The sequence below is a fragment of the Anabas testudineus genome, chromosome 21 (assembly GCF_900324465.2).
Source record: "Anabas testudineus chromosome 21, fAnaTes1.2, whole genome shotgun sequence".
Lineage (NCBI taxonomy): Eukaryota > Metazoa > Chordata > Actinopteri > Anabantiformes > Anabantidae > Anabas > Anabas testudineus.
In genome coordinates, this window is record NC_046629.1 from 21,639,098 (window position 1) to 21,662,409 (window position 23,312).

The 23,312-nt window shown below is 39.9% G+C and overlaps 3 protein-coding genes across 7 annotated transcripts in view; all 3 read left to right on the forward strand.

Moving 5' to 3' along the window:
- On the forward strand, positions 1-4,282 carry LOC113172996 (mitochondrial chaperone BCS1). Its single transcript, XM_026376198.1, has 7 exons — positions 1-677; positions 861-1,000; positions 1,130-1,324; positions 1,814-1,877; positions 2,023-2,195; positions 2,809-2,926; positions 3,766-4,282. Exons 1-7 carry the CDS (start codon positions 358-360, stop codon positions 4,016-4,018), a joined length of 1,263 nt encoding a protein of 420 aa, XP_026231983.1. The 5' UTR covers positions 1-357; the 3' UTR covers positions 4,019-4,282.
- A 789-nt stretch (positions 4,283-5,071) lies between these two features.
- Positions 5,072-10,845, forward strand: LOC113173730 (sterol 26-hydroxylase, mitochondrial). Its single transcript, XM_026377251.1, has 9 exons — positions 5,072-5,339; positions 5,952-6,133; positions 7,686-7,885; positions 8,026-8,223; positions 8,423-8,586; positions 8,789-8,955; positions 9,031-9,112; positions 9,208-9,408; positions 10,424-10,845. Exons 1-9 carry the CDS (start codon positions 5,100-5,102, stop codon positions 10,553-10,555), a joined length of 1,566 nt encoding a protein of 521 aa, XP_026233036.1. The 5' UTR covers positions 5,072-5,099; the 3' UTR covers positions 10,556-10,845.
- A 2,711-nt stretch (positions 10,846-13,556) lies between these two features.
- tns1b (tensin 1b) overlaps positions 13,557-23,312 on the forward strand; it is a 133,963-nt gene continuing 124,207 nt past the window's right edge. For 3 of the 5 annotated variants that reach the window (XM_026377157.1, XM_026377162.1, XM_026377158.1), the window contains exon 1: positions 13,557-13,949. In XM_026377157.1, coding sequence (XP_026232942.1) covers positions 13,851-13,949 — 99 coding nt within the window. In that variant the 5' untranslated portion in view covers positions 13,557-13,850. The remainder of the gene's footprint in view (positions 13,950-23,312) is intronic. The other 2 variants (XM_026377166.1, XM_026377161.1) reach the window with 2 other exon arrangements.

The following is a 23,312-nucleotide window of genomic DNA, read 5'->3' on the forward strand; positions in this document are numbered from 1 at the left end:
GGTCGCGCCCACTGCTGCACTGCAGACTACACATGAGGACTGAACCTGGCTAAAGTGCTACAATACACACAGACTATGGACACTGGATTCGGCGAATCTATCCACGTTGTACGCTGTATGAGAAGGGAACTATGAGGATTATTAATTATTTAACAATAACGGATGTATCGGGGTGTCATTATTTAGTACCCACCATCATTAAAGTGTGAGATTTTCATCTATGCTCTAAGGTTTCAGCAAACACAGTGACATATATTCTGTACGTTGATCTGCAAATCTTTAAGGCTGTCCTCATGCAGAGTCTCACAGTATCTGTATAGAATCTGAATCAACTGGAGGAGTGCAGAAGTCACCGCCATGCCCCTGTCAGACTTTCTGGACAGCCTGAAGGACAACCCATACTTTGGGGCTGGCTTTGGACTGGTTGGTATTGGGACAGCCTTGGCAGTAGCCAGGAAGGGTGCCCAGGTGGGGATGGTGTTTTTCCGGAGGCACTACATGATCACTCTGGAGGTCCCCAGCAGAGACAAGAGCTACCACTGGCTGCTGAGCTGGATCACCAAGCATGCCAGGCACACTCAGCACCTGAGCGTGGAGACCTCCTACCTGGCACATGAGAGTGGACGGGTTCACACGCAGTTTGATTTCCACCCGAGCCCTGGCAACCACATCATCTGGTCAGAAAACAAGGCATTAATATACTTAGTTAGGCATGGTACCAATGTTCCATTGAATTTTAAAATTGAAATATTTTAAATGTATTGCGTATAATAAAGAGATAACATCTACAGATATTAATCTGCTTGACAGAAATGGTCAACAGTACATCTTCTGACATTGTCGTCTCTTGTGATCTGCAGGTATGGGAGGAAGTGGATCAGGGTGGAGAGGACCAGAGAGAAGCAGATGGTGGATCTCCACACTGGAACTCCATGGGAGTCAGTCACATTCACTGCTTTAGGCAGGGACAGACAGATCTTCTTTAATATCTTACAAGAAGGTACACACCAGTAAATACCTAATTGGTAAAAGTTTAATATTTTCCTTTCATAAGTAACAAACATAAAGTTTGCTGTGCCCCTGAACCATATATTGGTCATTTAGTGCAGCTATCCATTATGTTTTGTAGCAAGAGAACTGGCACTGAAGCAGGAGGAGGGGCGGACAGTAATGTACACAGCTATGGGTGCTGAGTGGAGGCCCTTTGGGTTTCCACGGCGACGCAGACCCCTCAGCTCTGTTGTCCTGGAAGGCGGAGTGGCTGAACGAATAGTAGATGACGTGAAGGAGTTCATTGGAAACCCCAAGTGGTACACAGACAGAGGTAAATTTGTTAAAGCTCAATAATCATATTTTGGTGTTACACTGGTTACTTTTGTGGGCGTTGTGATTTCCATTCTGTTTTGAACACTTCCTCGTTGGTGCATTCAAAGAGACTTTGACATATTAGAGTCTCTTTATGTACTTGAAAGCACCAATCCAGTAGCTAATGGTATTGTGGGTAGTAACCTACTGACTAACAATATAAAGTAAGGAAATAAAACTACGGACACACTAGATGATTTTCATGTTGTGTTGGCATGAGCTGAAATTGAATGGCTGCCAGTAAAGTTGTGTATTGTGATATTCTTGGAAAACGATGGCAGTGATGTAATGTACAATTTGCAGTTCATCAGCTAAAATAAAAAAAAGTGTGGAATTGTCCATAAACAAGTCTATTTCTTTATTTCTTTAGTTTGTGGTCCATTTTGAAAAGCCTGATGTTTTAGCATTTTCATTCTTTCTGTGATGTAATGTTTTGTGTGCATTTCAGGTATCCCCTACAGAAGAGGATATCTGCTCTATGGACCCCCAGGATGTGGAAAAAGTAGCTTTATGTGAGAATGCTGTTTATTTTCTGCTCCTGTTTAGTATCTGTGTAATTATAAGGTGGACAAGCTCAAGTAAAGTTCTTTTACATCACATGTCAAACTCTGCATGAGCTGTATGTTGTTATCTGCTGTTTCTGGCTCTCTATTCCAGCACGGCTCTGGCTGGTGAGCTGGGCTACAGCATCTGTCTCATGAGTCTGAGTGACCGAACCCTTTCAGATGACCGTCTGAACCACCTCCTGAGTGTGGCGCCACAGCAAAGCATCATACTATTGGAGGACGTAGACGCAGCCTTTGTCAGCCGAGAGCTGCTTCCCACAGAGAGTAAGTAGCAGGGAAGGACCTTGAGCTAACTGCCTAATAAAGCTTTAGTTGTTGTTGTTATTATTGTCCATATTTTAAGTAATCACACAACTTACATTCTTGTGTTGGGTTAAGACTTTATCTTGTGAAGTGTCTTTTAAAGCTGTGGCTCAGTTCAGGGGCTATATCCTGTGAAGGATACAGTCTAAGGAGGCTTGGCCTTTGTAGACAGCAGAGACTGTGAAGGGTGAATTCAATTGAGATGATCTGGTCTCCGATCACCAGCTATTCCTGTTTGGATATAGGCAGCAGAGTGGCTAAATTAGATGCTTGCTTTCTTCTTTTGATTCGTATTGTGCTCTTTGGGCCCTGCATTCAACACATTTGATGTTCAACACTGGGTCACAAAAAATCTTAAAGGGATAGGTCAGGCCGTAAGGAATCTGCACATTCGAGCCTTCGTTACCTGGAAAAAGAACCCGGCATTTGTTGGTTACATTTGAAGGAGCCTTCATCATACTGTGACATATATAATTTTGAAGCTAGCCGTACTGAATTGAGATACAGCTGCTGTTTTTGTGTTTCATTCTTATATGACCATTATTTTTAACATATTTGTGTCTTTACCTCACAGACCCCCTGGCCTACCAGGGAATGGGAAGACTGACCTTCAGTGGTTTGCTCAACTCTCTGGATGGAGTGGCTTCATCTGAGGCCAGAATAGTTTTTATGACCACCAACTTCATTGACAGGTACTGTAAACAAAGCCACTATTATAAATATTATAGTACAAACATGAAATTATAAATGGATAACAATCTATGTTTTAGTCTTTTAAATGTGTAATAAAAAAATGTTCTGATGCAGACATGCATAAGTTTTTCATTTTATGGTGCTAATCTCAGTGTCCAAGTCCAGACATTCTTAGACGCCCTAAATGATATCAAATTAATATATAAATATTAATATATAAATTAATAAAAAGCTGCTTCTTCATAAATAATATAAACACTGGCACCTAACAAACATTCACCTCTGCATGTAAATTACAGAAAAATATAAACTCCGGAACAATCAAAACATTACAATTAAGTAACTTAACCTATAAAGAAGTGAAATGTAATAACGCACAATAGAATAAAAATAAAAACTTTTTAAAAGTAGTGTTTTTTTTATAGCAGCAATCGTTCAAATTATGTGTAATGCAAAAGCACAGAAGTATTATCAGAAGAAGTATCTATTCTGATACCTTGATTTTCCAGCCCAGAACCAGGTCCCATGAGACTTGAGTTAACAAGCAGTATACACATAATGTGCATTATGTGACCAAGAGTTAACCAGCTCATGGGAGAGCATTTATCAACCAGAGCTCCAGATATTTTCTTCACAAACTGATGGAGAACATAATAAAGCTGGATGTTTAGACATTTGTCATAACAAGTTTAAGAGAAGGTTTTTGTTTTCTTTTTATGCTGTCCCTAGTGGTCAAAATAAATAAATGCAGCTTTAAAAAAACTATTAACAACTTAAACATTGGCTTTCGTACATTACGTATTTTCAGGAACATTAACTTCCAGCTCTGTGCTCATAGGTTGGACGCAGCACTGATCCGACCCGGTCGTGTGGATCTGAAGCAGTACATCGGCCACTGCACGCATTGGCAGCTCACTCAGATGTTCCGCCGGTTCTACCCAGACCAGCCCACCTCTGAAGGAGAGCGCTTTGCAGAGTGTGCCTTAGCCGCCCACTCTGAGATTAGTGCTGCCCAGGTGCAAGGACACTTTCTGCTACACAAAATGGACCCTGTAGGGTCTATAGACAATGTTGCCCAAATAAAAGGATAACAGGACCAGAAGGAGTTTGCAGACCGATTACTGAATAAAGACAACTTTGAAAAACGTGTAAATTGTTTTGACATTCTCAGTTATTACAGAGAGATGTGCTTTGGCTGCCTTTTCAGTCCTGGAAAAATGTTGGACATTTAAAAAGTTTACATTTGAGCTGTTCAGTGATGAGCAGTAAACATAGAAAATTTTTTAAGTTGACAGCATATTTTGATGTAAATGTCTTCCCATCTGTTACCATACCATTAACATAACAGTGGAGGACTGTGGGGAATGTATGTAACATATACGTATTGTCAAATATTTAATTTTTACATTTAAAGTGCAACGTGGTTTAATAAAAAAGAAAACATGATAGCAAATGAGGTACAGACAAAGTAACTGCAGGCAGGTTGAGAATGGTCTTTGAATGGTTTTAGTGGTTAATGGTTAAAAGTACAATGGTGCAATGTGCTTTACAAGAACAAGTAGCTTAAAACTTGCATAATCTAGCAACATAATATGCTTTTCAATAATGTACACTAAAGTAACTTTTCTGAGACTTTGAGAGAAACTGTTTCAGAGTCCAGAAGCATCAACAACCTTAAAGGTAACGTCACAAATTAACCCCATTTGGTTTTACACTTTGTACAGCATATCCATACCCCATCCCTAGACCCTTGGAATAGATAGAAGAAATTGTTCCTATGGTTTTAAATTAAGAAATTTAATGTGTAGCTGAATCTAGTTGTTTCAGCCTCACTTCAAAATTATACAGCCACAACATTAACGAACATAAATTAGTTATGTTAATTAACATAAACAATTTTGAAAAAAATGTCATGTCAGTCATGCTGGTCGTGACTGACATGTGCCATGTTCACCACACCTTGCATTTTTGATGTTCAGCACACTAACTACGGCTTTTCAGCAATTAGATTTTGCACTGCAGATGTAGAGTGGAACAGCTCTTACTCCTTAGTGATCCTTGAGGGCTGGGTTGGAAGGGTTAAACCTAAGTCTGTGAGACATGGCCCCTCCCTGCTCAGCCAGTCTCTTGGATGTAACAGGAGCCCCGTGCATTTGCTGTTCTGCCCTCGTCATGGCTGCATGGCTGTGTCGGAGTGTTATGCAAAGAAATGGCATCTGGCTACTGCCGTGCCCTGTGTCCACACCCCGTCTCTGCTCCAGGGGGGTGGGAAGCGCATCTTCTGCCCCAAGGACCCTCTCTGCCTTTCAGGACAATCCTCGGACCGTGGATGACCTCCCACATGTCAGCTTCTTGGAGCTGCTTTACAGATTGGTGTTTCAGGGTTTCTACAACCGTATGCATGAGCTACAGGTGCGCCAGGCTGCACACACTTCTCTGTTTGATTTATGGATGTGTTAGATTTAAACATTCCTCAGGTCTCTGCCATAGTAATGTACTGATATTTGAATCTGCAACGAAAAATGTTGCATGTTTTGATGCATTCCAGTAATACCTAAAATAACTTGGCGGAGATGATTTGACAGATCTGATCATTTATTAGAGGGACTGGGATGTGTTTTGGTTCTGCATTTGCCTCCAGTGACAATGCATAATGAAGAATGTCAGGCTGGCTGCCTTACCTTTGTTCCCATAGAAACCTCCAGATGACGACTTGCCTCAGCTCACTTTTCACAGAGGAGCGGATTGTTAACACTCTACAGAGCCACTTGTTGGGAGGTGAACTGTACTGAGTAGCGCTCACACGTGTTCACACCTGTGATATCTGCTCATTGGTTTCAAAAGTGTACAGAATTTTTTTGTTTATGCAACAAAATGTGTTTGATTGGTGGGGCAGATCTGTTATCTGTTAGTGCTGTGATTAACAGCATTTTACTTTGTTAAAGTTCCTTTTCATGCATTTTTAAGAATCCTTACACACATGTTTAAATTTTAAGATCCTGAATTCACTTTGTCTTCTCTCAGATCTATGAGAAGCAGCGATACGGGCCCATATACAGAAATGGACTAAAGTCAGTGGCTGTGAACACTCCAAAGCTCCTGGAGGAACTCTTGAGGAACGATGAGAAGTTCCCTTGCCGGGGAGACATGTCCCTGTGGAAAGATTATCGTGACATGAGAGGATTCGGCTACGGGCCTTTCACAGTGTAAGACTGATACATACGTGTACTATTACGTGCACAGAATCACTGTACCACCTCAAAACAAAAGCTTGTAAAACAAGTTGTACTCATTCCAAAGAATGTGTAGTGCTGTCATGTGGGTGGGATGGAGTCAGTGTGACCTGTTGGCATTAAATAGATAAAGAAGAAAGAAACTAAACCATCATAACTGCTTAACTGCTTAGGTTTATGTGTCAGAGAGGAGTTCATAAACCAGCTTTTCTACTTGAGTTTGTCATTGGTGGTTATGGATTGCACAATTGTTTTATTGTGCTGTATTTTCATATCACATGCAGCATTCCCACCCTCCACAGCTGTTGTTATGTAAGAGACAATGCGATTTCCAAGAGAACTCTGAAGTTCGTCACACTCACCCTGATGGTGCCCCTACATTACTGTTGAGCTTAACACAGCTGGAGCTTATTTCTTTCCTATCAGCAAAACGGTCTGGCTTGAGCTGTGAACTGCATACTCCAAACAACAGCCAGGTTGGATACTAGTTATTTTCAGAGGCTCAGCAGTTTTATATTTTTCAATCAGCTCCTTCTTTTCTTTCTCCAAATTCTAACATTAACCTATTGTTTAAACCTGTAAAAGCTGACTTTGTGGCCACTTGGGAGCAGTAGAAACACCCTATACATAAAAACAGTTGCAAAACATGGAGCAGTTTCATGGCAATATAAGTATTTTAGAAGTTTCTTTGACAGAATTTACAGCTTTAGTTGCGACTGTGTCTTCAAATGTCTCATACTTTTCAGATGATCCCATTCTTCCTGACATCTCCTCTGAAGCTCCATCGAGTGGATGGGAGGTGTCTGAAAACTGTGAACTGATATCTTCAGGTCTCTGCAAAGATACTCCTTAGGGTAATAAGTTTGGGCTTTGGTTGCTTTACTCAAGAACAGCCAGAGAATCATTCCAGCATTTTCTTGTCAGAATGCTTCAAATGATTGTTGTGTTAAAAATTCTCAGGTCTCTGGAAAAGGTCTTAAAGACCATTTCTGCATTTGGATCAAATCATACTTCCTATTACTTATGACCAGTCTTCCAATGACCACCACTGAGAAGCACCTCCGTGCTGTGATAATATCAACCAGATTATAAGCAGTGCCTGGAATACTAAACCTCAACCATCAAGGCCTGTTTGATGGAGTGTTATTGAGATGATCATTCTTCTGCTAATCCTTTTTCATCTCTGGAAGTTAGTGAAAATTTGGTTTCAAGCTCATTGTTGTTAAGTCATTTAGAGACTGGTGTTTTTAAACTTCTACCATTTCACAATTATCGAGGCCACTATGCTCATGAGAACAGTCTTGAACTTCATGGCTTGGTCTTTGTCCTCACACGACGTATGTATTGTGGGACTCTGTGTGATTATTTTAACTACTGTATGTCCAGTCAATTCTATTTACCACATTTGATCTTCAGTCAAGTTTTAGACTTGCATCAAAAAGAATTAAAGAATGCACCTGACCCAAAAACACAAAAAGAAAACGGATCCAATTTTTTACTACATCATGACTCTGTCTGCTCCCAGGGAGGGGGAACAGTGGTACAACTTGAGGGCTGTGCTGAACAAGCGCATGCTGCATCCGAAGGACTCTGCCCAGTATGGTGGGATAATCAACGATGTGGTTACAGACTTCACCAAGAGGATCTGCTACCTGCGCCAGTGCAGCCCAACAGGAGATTTAGTGACCAATGTGGCCAATGAGCTGTATAGACTGTCACTAGAGGGTAAGAGGGTACAGTACATAGAACATTTAGAAGATAGTTGAAGCTCCACAGTGAGATAGTGCTGAGTGCTCTTTATCTTTACCTTCTGCACTGGGATTGTTAGTGTCTAAATTCACTATATCTAATCCTTCCACTCTCAGGTATTGCCTCCATCCTGTTTGAGACAAGGCTTTGCTGTCTGGAAAAGGAAATCCCTGCTGGGACTCAAGACTTCATCAACTCTATAGCACAGATGTTCTCCAACAGCATGGCTGTGGTGGTGACGCCCAAGTGGAGCCGGAGCGTGTTGCCCTACTGGAAACGCTACATCGCCGGCTGGGAGGGCATCTTCATCTTTGGTGAGTTGTAAAGTAGATTCTAACAGTATAATAATTATATACATTAGTTTGTTGTGGTTTAGTTACTACGATGTATTATAATGCAGCAAATGTTCTAGTAAGTAAAATATGAACTGTACAGTAACTATGAGATATGAAAGTATGAATATATAATGAGTCTAGGCTTTCAGAATTAAGCACGTTCCTGCCTTCATTTTAGCGAAACATTTGATTGACAAAAAGATGGAGGTCATTCAGCAGCGTGTGGACAACAACCAGGAAGTGGAGGGCGAATACCTAACATACCTCCTCTCAAACACTCAGATGAGCACTAAGGATGTTTATGGCAGCATCACTGAGCTTCTGTTAGCTGGAGTGGACACGGTAAATGTGAAGCTCTTATAAGTCATCAGTTTTTTAATTTCCTTTTAATATAAACCACAGTCGGTTCATTGTACTGAATATTATTTTAAAGATATTCGTACTTTAATTCAAGTTTAGTCTTTTTCCTATAAAGTGATGCAGAGGTGCTGTGGAATAAAACTACAAGTCACAAAAATGTATTGAGGTTCCTTTGTTTGTCTAGACTTCCAATACCCTCACTTGGACTTTTCACCTGCTGTCCAAGAACCCTGAAACTCAGGACACACTGTATAAAGAAGTGTCAACGTTTGTACCGGCAGACCGGATCCCTTCTGCTGAGGAGATCACTCGGATGCCTTATTTAAGAGCTGTTCTCAAGGAAGCACTGAGGTGAGTTAGGGAGTTATGAGGGTTGAGTTCAGATGACACTGAGACGAAAGGAAATAATTTATCCCTGTTTTGCAGGATGTACCCTGTGGTTCCTATGAACGCAAGGATCATTTCAGACAAGGATGTTTCCATTGGTGGATACCAATTTTCAAAGAAAGTGGGTCTACTTTTTGTTTTTGTGTACATGAATTATAACATCAAGAGAAAAGATATGAGTTACCGTATTTTAACTCTTGACTATCGTTTCTCCAGACTGCCTTCACACTGTGTCACTATGCCATCAGTCACGATGAGGACACTTTCCCAGAACCATTCACATTTAAGCCTGAGAGATGGCTCCGTGATGGTCGCGAGAGACCAAACCCATTTGGCTCTATCCCATTTGGCTTCGGAGTGAGAGGCTGTGTCGGCCGCCGGATTGCTGAGCTTGAGATGTATATGGTTCTGTTCCGAGTAAGTGTCAAGCAGAAAAAACCATCAACTGAACCAACAGGACCTGATGTGTAGAGCACGTAGTGACACAAAGATACGTCTTTGAAACCAGGCATTGTGGTTGGAGAAAGTGTAAGTGGTGGAGTGTAAACTACAAGAGAATCTATTCACTTCCATTGAATAGACACTGAGCCTATAACCTGGCAACAATGGTGGGATAGTGATCGAAATCCTGATTGGTACATGTAACTAACTGGCATCTTCCAAAAGAGACCTGTCCACTTAAAAAAGGACAACACGGAAAAAGAGAAATTAAGAAATACAAAATTTAAGAAGTAAAAAAAAAAAAAAAAAAAAAACTAAACTTTTTTTTTATTTTTGAAGGATTTTGGCAACGAGTATCTTTATGTCTGATTTTCAAAATCCAAGACCATCATAAAAGTGTTTATGGCAATATTTTCTGCCTGATTTGACATGAGAAGTTTTAAAGCTGCATTAGTGGATTTTTTTTTACCCACTTGGTGTTGGAACAAATATTAAATAAAACAAGAATGTGCATAAAATCTTTTCTTAAAATCCATAAGATTGTTATGGTGAATGTATTAGCAAACAAAATTGTTATTATATTAGCTTTTATAGAGTTGTGTTCGAGCCACCTGATAAATTTAGTTGCCATGACTCATCTCGTCTAGGTATTTTCCACACCCTTTTAAGATGTTAACCAGTTATTGCTGCCTTTGGTGCTCTTTGGTGCTGGGTAGTTAGTTTACAGTGGGTTCATCAAAGCTTTTTATTAGAAAATTTCTGCTTTCAGTAACTGCAACTGAAGGTGATGAGAGCAGATTTGTGGGCAGAATTGCATTATTGCATAATAATTATTTGTGTCTGTGTTGGATAATTTAAATGACACAATAGTATTGATCACTGCTAGCATAAAAATATAGATTAGTGCAGCTTTAAAGTAAAACAAAGTGAGCAAAAATTTAATAAAATGAGATATTATTTATGTTAATATATATTTCTCTTCTTTTCACAGTTAATCAGGCTGTTTGAAATCAAACCAGACCCAACAGTGGGAGAGTTAAAGAGCATCAACCGCACCGTCCTGATACCAGACAAACCACTAAATCTACACTTTGTGGACAGAGGACATGTAAATGCAGCTTGATTCACATTTGCACAATTCTATGAATATACTTTCACATATGACATTAAGTGTTTCATTTTAAACAATATATCGGATGCATTAGTTAAATGAGAGTAGCATCAGGTTTGAGACCATTCCTAAAAATGCAAATGCAAAAATAAAATCCATGTGTTTGCCTGTACATACTTTGTATGAGTGCAAAAATGATCTGCACAAAGTTACTTTACATTCAATATTTTAAAGCATATTAGCATTCTGGAATACTTTAGCTTTAGGTTTTGTACTTGTAATAAAGTGTAAAAGAAAATTTTGTAAGCAGTATTCATCTGTTTTCTATTTGCTCTCATCATTTAAGCTCAAGGTTGAACCAGCATAAGCTTAAATAATAGATTCCTAGCATTTGAATAGTGTTTTCATTATGTATGTGTGAACTGAAGTGAATCAACCTTTGCCTCACTGCCTTGACTTTTATAGCTAATTTAGTATGTCAGTTACACTCCCCGCCTAAACTATTAGAATAGTGAAGCCAAACCTTTTATTTTTGCTGTAGACTGAAAACAATTGAGACAAAATACTAACATTTCAGCTTTTATTTCCAGGTGTTTATGTCTGGATCCGATACACAACTTAGAAAATAGCTTCTTTTTCCCATCCCATTTTTCATGTGAGCAAAAGGATTGAAACATGTGACTGTTGTGTTGCACAGGTGTGTCCTATTACAGTGAATATAGACTGATGAAAGAAAGATGAACCTTTACTAAAGTGATGGAAATGCTAAAGGTTGGAGAAAGACAGGATCTGCTCATGATCCCAAACATACTCACAAGCTCATCTGTGAAATACAGTGGAGGTAATGTCATGGCTTGTGCTGCATGGCTTCATCTAGGACAGGCTCAATAGTCTTCATTTAAGATGTAACACATGATGGTCAGAAGGATTCATTTTGTCTGCTGACTGACTGATTGGGAGATCCTTCATCATGCAGCAAGACAATGACCGAAAACACACTGCCAAAACAACAAAGGAGTTTATTAGGGGCAAGAAGTGAAAGACTGCAGACTAGTCAAGTCAGTCTCCAGACTTAAACCCTACAGAGTGTTTTACCTGCTAAAGAAGAGACTGAAGGGAGTAACCACCCAAATCAAACAACAACTGAAAGAGGCTTCAGTGAAAGCCTGAAAAGCATCACAAAGGAAGAAAGTTTGGTGATGTCAGTGGGTCACAGGCTTTATGCAGTTATTGCAAACAAAGGATTTGAAACTAAATACTTATATACCTATTTACTTCTATTTTAAGTCTATTTTTTTCCAATACTTTTGATCACATGAAAAATGGGTGGGTTCAAACAAAAGATGCTATTTTCTAAGTTGTGTATTGGATTGGAGATGAAAGCTGAAGTGTTGATCTTTTGTCTTGTATTTATCTTTTGATGTCAAATCGTCTACTATATAATAATAAATAAATAAAATGGCCTCACTGTTCCAATACTTTGGCGGGGAGTGTATATATATATCGTATCACTTGTAGCACAATAAAGCCTAGTGTCTTTTGTGTTCACTCCAAAACCTTCATGGTTTTACTTTAACGCACTAGATGAAATAAATAATAAAAGTGGAATAATAGATGTGTCTGAGGACCAATCCTTACTTTGTAGTGTAGATTTTTTTTCTTAATTTGTAAAACTCTCCAGTGACATGACTGGGAGACAGGAGAGCCTTGTTCAGCTGCAGACAGAACAGAAGGGGAATGTTGTTCACAAGAAACTGAATCCTTCCACTGCACTGTCTGGCCCCTCATTTCATATGTGTTCACATATTCTCGGAGTCACTGGTGGAGGTCTCCATGTGTGCCGTAATCAAGTGCAATGCAAGCAGAAATGCCAGCACCGTGTGCTAAACTACCCACTCTGTAGGCAGCACCTGTTCCTGACGTAGATCAGCAGCATCCACAATTATTGTTATTAGATGCACCACTGTCTGATACAAGAAATGTCCACTATCCAAAAACGTTTGTTACAAATAATTAATCCCGAAGCCGTCCAGTTTGGATTCAACATCAGTTTAGTGAATTAAGAATAATGTAATTTTAATATTAGCTGTTTCAACCTGTGGATATAGCAAGATGTATTTATTACTTACCATTCTCAATATTTGAATTGGATGATATCAAATCATCATAGTTCAATAAAATACTTACATAGGTACAGCTATGTTGGATACAAAGCATGAAAGTAATAATAGACGGCTCCCTGGGACACTTGTTTTAATTATGTTATGGAACTTATTTTGCATGTGTGTCTAGACCAGGAGTTGAACCACCAGCCCTGTGGTTTGTTGATGACTGCACTTCCAACAGATCCACAGTCACCTCCAAAATGTGCTGTACATGTACATGTAGCACACAGCCCTCACAACATAATTCATTCCACATGCTTTCACTTCTGTAAAGCACTGATTATATGGGAGTCTGTATATGGAATTCAACTAACCTACAAACATGATTTCATATGAGGATTCACGCCACAAGTCACCCAGCAGGGGGAGGCATCATTGCATGTAAAGAACAACTCTTGAACTTGACCAGTGCCACCCTGGCAACACAACTGGTCAAATAACTTACTGATCCCAGTCAGTGTGACTGGTGTGGAGGTCAGTAATCACATATTTAAAACCATTACACACCCGCTGATGATGAAAATACGTGACAACGGTGTATTTTTTTTATTTTGCAATGTAATGTAAAAAAATAAAACTGAACACAGTGGTAGATGTTGCTGTAGCTGGGATTGGGGTGGGTGGGGGGTTAAAGGTTTGCGCATGTGAAGGCTGGTTCAGATTGACAGCCTGTACCACCAATCACAAAATCACGAGGACCCAAAAGTTAAGGGTGATTGAGCGAGAGACAGACAGAGAGACAGACAGAGAGAGAGAGAGAGAGAGAGAGAGAGAGAGAGAGAGAGAGAGAGAGAGAGAGATTTACGCATGGCTGAGGCGCTGCAGGCTACCTGTTTGTCCTCCAGTCTGTCTGCGCTGGGAAGTCACTTCACCTCAGGGTGGCAGTCCGTCTGCGCGTGGTGACTAAAAACAACAAGAGGAAACGCATCCACGGTGCGTAAAACGCCTCACATCACCCTGCTTTAAAGGCCGACTGACAGGAGCCCAGTGATGCCAGATCGAGTGCGCGTAAGTCGTGCGCTCGAGCGGAATCATGAAATCCTCATAGCTCTTATCTAAGTGCAGCGGCGTGAAACAGAGGGACCGAGTGGTGCTCGGACGTTTTGAATGGGTTTGGACGCGTGCGTGCTGGCTTCGCTCGGATGGGATGCACGGTGAGCTTCATCTGCTGTGAAGAGGACTTTCTGCAAATGCCCGTTTACCAGCATGTGGAGGAGAAGAAGAAAGAGAGCGTGACCAAGGTAAGAAGTTGTGCAGAAGAAACGCGCGGGTGGCAAAGTTAACGAGTGGGCGCCTAAACGTGAGTTGCCTAAAGAGCTGGATGCACGCAGCCTGTTTGATCTGCTAGTTTTCACTGACTGTACATTGGACACGTGTGTATGTTTATGAGCCTATTTACTATGTTTACGTTTCTTAAAGATTCAGATAAGAATTGTCGACCTTTGGTTTCACTTGACAAGTGCGCAGAGCCAAGGACAACTCCCTCTTAACCACATTCAGAGTATCAACAGCAATAATAAGTGTGCATGAGTCAGTTTCACACAACAGACTGGAAGACAGGCAGTGGTCATTGAATGAAGTTTAATCCAGGTAGATTGTTGTGTTTAATACGTGCTCTGAGATCAGGCATTCAGACACTGCTGCTGTGAGTGAATGAGGTAAACCAGCCACCATAATGACTGCCAAGGGCAACTCTGAAAAGTCCAAGTTCAGTCATGCTTGCGCTCCATGACAAAAACACAGGGATCAAAAGCAGTGATTCTACCTGTAGTGATGTAATGGAAGTAATTCACTGTTCCGCTTCATGTGTTTAGATTTTTATATGCTGTACAGGTTAAATATAATAGTGTTTTGCAGCCTGAGGCAATAATTTCTGCCTCTAAGAATGTGGTGACTTGTTTTCCACTCTGTTTAATCAACTATTTATCTTATCTGACCTATTCCACAAACTTATCATGCTATACTCCATGCCAAATGCAGAAACACCCTCTAGGGTATAAGTAGCCATGATCAGCATGTATAGTAGCTCTATGGACCAAAACCTTAATTGTATTCCTTTTGAGCCCTTCAGAGGTCAGCCAGTTGTGCTTGAGCTTCAACAATTACCACAGGGTTTCGCTTACAGGATAGAGAGCGAAATTCATGTCTCCCTCAATTATGACATGTTGCCCTGACCCTGAAGCAGCAAAGCATCCCCACAACATTACACTGCCACCCCCATGCCACCCCATTTATAGATATGATGTTCTTTTGCTTTGCACCAGGGGTAACGGGACAACCAGTTTAATTTATGACTAATCAGTCCACAGAACATTCTCTCAAAAGGTTTGAGGGTCAAGGTGTGTTGTCGTACAATTCAGACAAGCCTTAATGTTCTTATGGATGAGCAGTGCTTTTTTTTATCTAATCACTCTCCAATAGATGTGTAGCAAGTATCAGATTTTGGTTGTGATTGAGTTGGGAGATGTCTGCATGTCGGCATTACATCATGTTTTTGATTCTCATCGATCCTCATTTAAGACTTGTATTATATTGTAGAGATGGAAATCATGAGGGGGTACATATAGAATTCTTCATATTAGACAGTCTAATTCTTGTGCTGCTGGGAAGTAACCCTGAAGAGACACTTGTCTAGCGCTGTGGGAAATGAATGCCCTGACTGTGCAAGCAGGGCTGTGGTTGAAGTAATGAAGTGGTGTTAAAGAGCTGAAAAATAGTCACTTACGTGAAGTCGTCAGTTATACCGGGTTTTAACAATCAGCCTTCATGTAACATTTTAGAAGAGGCTTGAAAATGATGGAGCTGGTTCTTGCTGAGTTTGAGACTTTATTTCTGCATAATTTGTTCATACGCAAACAATACTGAATACAGTAATTGCCATCAGTTTGACATACATAGGAATGTGTAAGCTTTAAACAGAACTAATCTGTACAATCTTGACCTCTGTGGAGTTTATTGATCTTACCAAATGTTGTGCGCTGCATTTTTTTGCATGCCATTTGCTCTTTTTTTCCATGTTTGTGTTGGAGGAGCGCTCAGGTGCTGAGAAATCGCTTCCTGTGGTAATTGCTCCTTGTGTATGTGTTAAGTTTGTGGGTTGGGTCCCTGGATGAAGAAGACAGTTTGGCTGTTCCCGTCAGCAGCGCTCAGGGAGGCCCTTGGTACAGAACTTTGAAGTGTGATAACAATCGACTAGAAAGTAAAACCCTCATGTACAGTAAAACTGCGCAACCTGGACTTTGAACCAGATGAGGGGGGTCTTGAATAGACTTCAGGAAGAATGTGAGTCGTGTGTTTGCCATCTAGGGGTTGTTGTATAACGGCCATACATGGACTGACAGCTGACAGATAAACAGAACAGAGAAACAGGTCCTTCATTTAATTCTCCATTCATGGTTTATTTGCACATCTAATGAAACAAAGCAATGTGAATATGTTGCTAGCTGACATATTCCCGCAGAGAATCAACACTGACTAAGCATTTCAGTTCTTAGCCAATTCATTGTTTTGGTTCCCTATTTCAGTATAACTAAAACCTTTCTAAATTCTAAATGCTGATTGGGTTCCCAATGTCACACGGTGAGTGGATAATGTAACAAAAGTGTATGAGAGTAAAAGAGAGTGAATCAAAACACATGTTTAGTACTAAATGTTTCCTATTGCTTGGTTTCTTCATCAGCATCAGATTTATATCTTTTAAGTTACTAGAAATGTTAAAGTTTTAAATGAAAAAGTTTCACATGCTTGGGGTCTGTTTTTGGTCAGGATGTTTCTCAGTCTTCTGTTTCTGATTGGCATGTTTCTGTCAAACCAGTTGTCTGTGCCATTTTTAAATTGTTATTGCAAAATCTGATCATTCAGATTCAGACTCAGTCTCCTGAGGTACTATTAAATTGGGAAGCAAGGTTTTGTGTAGTGTTCTTAGATTACATAAAAGGTAACTATGCTGTATTCTTCAGTGTTATACATTAGTAATGTAGTGGTTCTGAAACAGAGACTGCAACTCTGACACATGCAGACACGGTCTCATATGGGTCTTGACACAACCCAACCCATGAGAGCCTGTTGGAGACATCCTACCACTCTCCTGGAGGGGTCAGTTGCAGTTCCGGTGCGCTGCATTCAGGGCCAAGGCAGAGTGTAGGTTGTCTGTGTTTGGAAAGAGACTCCCAAACAAAAGCAAAACCAGAGGTATGAATCAAACTGACTGATTCAAATATTGAGGACTGAACTGAACTACAGATTTAGAGAATTGTTAAACCTCTATCATACACGATGGTAGCTATAACAACTATTCTGAGGAAGTATTGCATCCAATCCAGGACATATCCCAGCCCTTAGTATGTTTCAGGTAGTGAGTAGATGAATCTCTCTACATTAGTAGTAAACAGCAGAAGAAAATAACCCTCATGACAGTTTGATGCCTGTCAAGTCCAGCTCTCTATCTCCCCTGTTCCTGAATTCCCACCAAAGTGTGAGACGACAGACGGGGGTTTTCCTGGGATTGGAAGATTTTCGATAAAGGTATGCGGCGAACTGAAAGTTACCTGCCGCCCCATATCGCATTCCAGTGGATGCCTTAGCTGTGGGGAAACAGTGTGTCCTCTGTGCTGCGTCTCTGGGGAGGCCTATCATTTCTCTCCTACCTGCTGGCACTGACCTGCACATGGGCTGCAGAACAAGACCCTCTCTGTGTGTTCCCCTGTGGAAAGGTGCCCAGTGTGTGCTTGACCCGGGAGAGGGCTGTGATGCCTCAGCAAAGTTAACCTCTGTCATTTTACCTTTAATGTCTGTGCACATAGGAATTAAACCTTTGGCAGAGCATTTTATTTCAATGTAGGAAATAGACCTGTTCTTTGACAGGTATATTATATTATATTATATTATATTATATTATATTATATTATATTATATTATATTATATTATATTATATTATGAAAATACACAACACATACAAATACTGAGAGATAGTGAACATGACAACGTTGTCTAGTCTTTCTTTCCAATGATCAGAACTGCTTTATGCTTTCAAAGTGTTCATTGAGCTGAATCGAATATTATTAAAATTTAATGCAAGAGATATGTTCTGAGCACATTTATTGTAGCCTCTGTTTTTAGTTCAGAATCCATCAGATGTTTGTTGACAAGAGCTCATACACCAGTTTATTTGTATGAAAGTCTTCATGTTGTTTGCATTTTCTTCCATACTAATATTCAGGATGCAGTTCAGGAATCCAGATACGGGTCTTAAATTGCAACCTTTGGTAAGACAGTAATCAGACAGAGGCTGTGACTTGCTTGGGATTGTCTCCATTTGGCTTTTTCATAATTTTGGAAGTCAACATCTTCACTTTGAATGCCTCACAAACAAAGGATGTGGATATTTCTTTTCCAAACAGCTTTTCAAGACATTACAGATTCAGTGATGTGTAACGTTACCCTACAAAGCCTGTGGAACAAGATGATAATGGCGTACAAAAGGTGTTCACTGACCTTCTTAAAGTGTTTTTAATTCGCTTGGCAATGCACAGGGGATAGAATGACAGTCAGGATGATAGATTAAGGCACAGGACAACTGTATTTCCTCTCCAGAGTCATGGTTGTGTGCCTCTTTTCTTGAAATGTAAAGCAGAGGCCTAACTTCCACCTCTGCTTTAGACCTTGTGGCATCACTGCAACATAATACGCTCAGTTTAGCCCTTTACCATCTGTGCTCTACGGCTTTGTGTAGCTGTGAATGTGGCCTTTATACTGCATTTTGTTGATATTTCTTTATGTGTGAATATGTGTTTGGGGGGGGGTTCTTGTCTTCTCTCTAATACTTGGCACGGAGATGTTGCATTTGCTCTTGGCAACGTCGAAATCCCACAAAGTCTCACTCTGGGAGCCTTTGCAGCCATTCACAGCACTTCCGAGTGATGGACAGGGAGCTTGGCTCTCCCAGGTTGCATCCCTTTCGCCTCAAAATGTGTCTTTTGTTGATATTTGTGCCTCCTCTCTTTTCTCGAGGTCTTTTTTCACAGAGGTCGGATGCCACAGTGCTCCAAGGGTAATTACTGTGACAGTGGAGTAGAAGTTAGGCTGTGCTGCACAGGTCGCCCAATCATGTTTTCATCATCGGGAGAATGTTTTTCTTTGGGGTCCTAATAAATCCCCCCTTTGACATGCTGCATTTACTCTGAATACACACAGGAAGAAAGACCCCAGATTTTTTTCCCTCTCTCTCTATTTTGCACCAATGCTCGTAACAAGCTGAGGCAGATCATTGTTGCTAGTTTGCCCTCACTAGTTTTTAAAAGGATAGGTTTGCACCCTTAGACATTCCACTGTGGAGGAATTTCATAGGTATTTTTGCTGGAATGCAGTTTCTCTGTGGACTGGGAGGAAATACATAAAGATTATGAAATATATGCAAGTATCTGATGAATATATAGATAGGTCAGTGTCACCGGAAAGCTGGATTGTACAAATATGTTATGCATAGTAAACACGGTTATTGTAAGATGTCTGTCTGTATCTCCTCTGCCTCAAACACGACACAGGGCAAACAACAGTTGATTGTTCTGTCGAAAGTCTGTCATGCTGTTATTATTAGCTGAACGGGAGTAGAAATTCAATAGCCCCCCATATAAAAAGGTCGGCACATGTTCCACGTTCCCCTCCTGATCCCTGTTAATGACCGCGGGTGTGTCCCACCAGTCACAGGAATCTTTAATTAAATCACACTCTTGGACCTGATGCTACACATGTGTCCTACAACACATATGCTACATGTTTATATGATCACACAACTGGGGAGTTTATTTATAGTTTTACTACCAATCTGTGTTCTCAATATATGAATTCTATTTTTCGTACTTGGGTTGGGCGATGAAATAATATAGAACATGAGATGAAAGGAATGTATGTACAGATATAGTTAAATCTTTTTATACTTAGGTGGGGATCCCTGTCATATCTCAGGTTGCGTTAGGATATAGCTGACGTTGCTGTTAAGACTGCAGTATAATTGGTAGTATGAGACTGGGAGAATTGTAGCTTCAATGTGTCAATAGCTAGGATAGCTAGGAAGTTTTTGACTTAAAAAAAAAAAAACTTTCCAGAGCATGTACATGAAGACAGTGCAGTGCAGTTTGCTGTGCAGCCTCAGACCAGTCAGACTGCTGCTTACCCCTGTCCACCACCCTCCCTGCAAAAAGGACAGGATGGAGCTGGATGGATTATGACACAATTTAACATATATTTCGAAAGAAGAAGTAGATATAGAAAAGAAGATGGAGTCACAAAGACGTTGGAACCAAGCAGTTATCCATAGTCTCATGTATAGTTAAGTTTAGACTAGAAAAGAACTTTGGCAAAGGTTTTAGAAGAATGTGTTTGAAGTAGTGATATGGAAAAAAATCTTTTACAATTTTGTTTCATATCAGCCGATATCAATGTATATCTCAATATAAGTGAAATCACTATTTCTGTCAAGCTTAATTCTTCAGTTCTACTCCTAAGTGAGATGCGGAGGCATTATTATATACTATATACTATTTTGACTTTGCACAGCACTTCTCGGTCGGACTTTAATTAACAAGAATCTCCACACTATCGAATTTCCCTGACCCTTCTTTTAAACATTATCTTTGTTTTTTGATCTTTGGGCTATGTCCGTCGGGATGTTTTCTATAGTCAACAATAGCTCCTGCTCCTGATGTACTGCTGTGCACGACTGTGGAAGCCAAAACATTAGCACATTTTGCTGCTAACAGCTGATACTACAGTCTGGGCTGTGCTTGTCAACCTAACTTCACTTGGCTCTAACTTTTCCAGCCACATGATTGGTCCGCGCTGCACTATTCTCATTATTATTGGCTTTTCGTGTCAAAACATGGATGGAATAAGTTTTGTCGAACCACAACAAACAAAAATTATTTTGGGATATTATCGTTTTTATCCTGCAGCCATATTCTAAAGGCATTTATTTTTTCTGTGAAGGCAGACCACAATCTTTCCCTAACTTTAACCAAGTTTTATAAGCTGCTAAACAACAACGGAAAAAGTGTAATAACGCTGCAGTCTGGATAACTAACTGGATGTTGTCCTGCAAGATCTGATATTTTGGCAGCTTATACGTTGTCTATGAACCTTTACTGATTATGTCCTTTTCATGTCAACATCGCTCCATTATGTTAACAGAGAACATAATCCAGTTGTAATTACATTCCTTACAATGTGTAGTTATACTTTAATTGCATAAAAAACACACTTTTCAGGAAATAGGGTTGCTGGCTCTTGTTTCATGATTTTACTATGTACACCTGCATATTTGCCTGTTTGTCTATTTGTATGCAACAGAAGCAAATGCATGTAACCTCTTCATCATAAACAGTCATCAAAGATGAGCAGCAATTAAGGTTGAATAACAGCAGCAGCAGGGTATTGAGCAAAAATGCCTTTAGTGTAAACACAGATATAGTTTCTTTGGTTCCACATGGACTTTCCCAGACAGCAAGAATAACATATTGGATTACCTAAATTGAGGGGTTTTACCCTTTAAGCCCACTTCATTTTTACATTACAGTAGTCACAGAAGTTCTGAGAACATAATCTGCTACTTCTTTGCCTTCTGCACGCCTATCTGCCTTGGCAGGCCTTAATGACACGACTCAGAAAATAATCTGAATACCTCCACATGATTGTATTGCAGAGTATTGTGTTGTTAGCTCTGTTTATAACTGTGTACTGACTCAGACTGGACTCAGAATGTTTCTTTGGATTTGTGGTTAACATGAGATAACTAGTTTGACTCAGAATTCCATAACAGTTTTTTTTTTCAGGTTTGCCAGGTTACCAGTTTGGCCTGTAATCCATAATTATCCAAAAACATGTGCCTGCTTTTGTAGGATTTTTATTTATTTGAATGGATATTACTTGAACTGGATAATATCTATTCAACATTGTATTCCACTGGGTAAGTGTGTGGAAAAACATGCTGTTTGGCTGCTATTCTTTATCTGTCCAGATAGGCTGCGACTGAAAGTTTGTCCGAGATAACAGTAATGGATTTAGCAGTGTGTAGTTAGATAAAGTGCCTTTGAACAGAATAACGAATACTGAGCAAGCTGCTTTAATGGTTGCATTATCAGTTCACAGCTCCCTCCAATCCAAAACTGTTACTTTTCCTTATCCCTTTTGTGGATAACAGTCCTTTCTGGGCACTTTCACTTTTGTGGCACATTCTTAAGATCACTTTGTCATTTTGTGCAATTGTCTTCTATTACTGGAAAGCTCTACTGGAGCCGAGCCGTTAACACCTGCCATCTGCATTCTTAAGTTTAAACTCTAAGATTAGTATTAGTAACAGTATCCCTTGTATCCATGTTTGGGTTAGTATAAACGGTATGGGTTACAGAAGGACAATGCCCAGCACACTGCACAAATATTATGTGAACTGACAAAAAATTCTAGCCTTGATTTCTTTTTTGTGTATATGTTATATTATGGTATCATGGTTTTCTGGATTAATTTGTCATTGAATGTGATCTGATCGTCAAGAGTATTAAGGAACATAATGTGCTTAAAATAATAAGCATAAGTATGAAAAAACGTGTATTTTTTTAAAACAACCATAAAAATCTCACAATGCAAGTGGAAAATTATGTGAACACTTGGAATTAATAACTGGTTGACCTCCCTCTTGGCAGCAATATCCTCAAGTTATATTGTAATTTTGACTGATGATTAAATGATTCTGAAGCATAGTGTGACAAGTCGGTGTTGCAGAACTATAAAACACACAGTAATGTGGTAGGCTTGTTGTTTCGTCAGTCCAAGCAACACGCTCTCATCTCATAGCTTGATAATGTGATGATGTGAGTCCTTTGGCGTTACTATTTGATGCCATGGGAATGATAATGTCTGAATGTCAGAATTCTAACTGCTTGGTTGTTGAACCATCATAGAATGATTTGGTTTTTGCACAAAGACAAGCCAACATGGTAAAATTATGCAGGAAACATTCTGGGTAAGGTTAAGTGAAAGATAACATAAGTAATTCTTTACAATATTAAATATAATTTACTTTGTGGAACAGTCATTTTACCACACACTATGCTGAACACTGGACTCGAACTTCTGTCTCCTATAGGAAAGTCCAGTGTATTCTTAACTTGTCTGTGTCCACTTCCCTATACAGACTGATTACATGCTCAATAAACTATGTTATTGCTCTAGGCGTCAAAAAAATTGACACGCCTGGTTTACTATTGCAGCCAGTTAACATCCCTGTGTGTCTCATGCTGTCTGTACTCCAAGGGGTGGGGTACCTTTAGTGTCAGTATGACACGCCAAAGGACTTAAGTGCTTATCTGCTGCCCTGATCTACGTTATGATCTCACTGACTTCTAGGCCCTGTAAAAACCAGAAGCTTTCACTAAAGAGGAGTCAAATATCATTTTCAAATATTCTTTTACAGGTTGTTGAAGCCTTTTCCTTTGCTAGACACTAGAGGTTTTTCATAGATTTAGATCTAAAAGTTAGGACTTTAATTTGTTTTCTAACAAATATCAGAACCCAAAAGAAAATTGTTTGAATGCAACCCTGGACTCTAAACTAC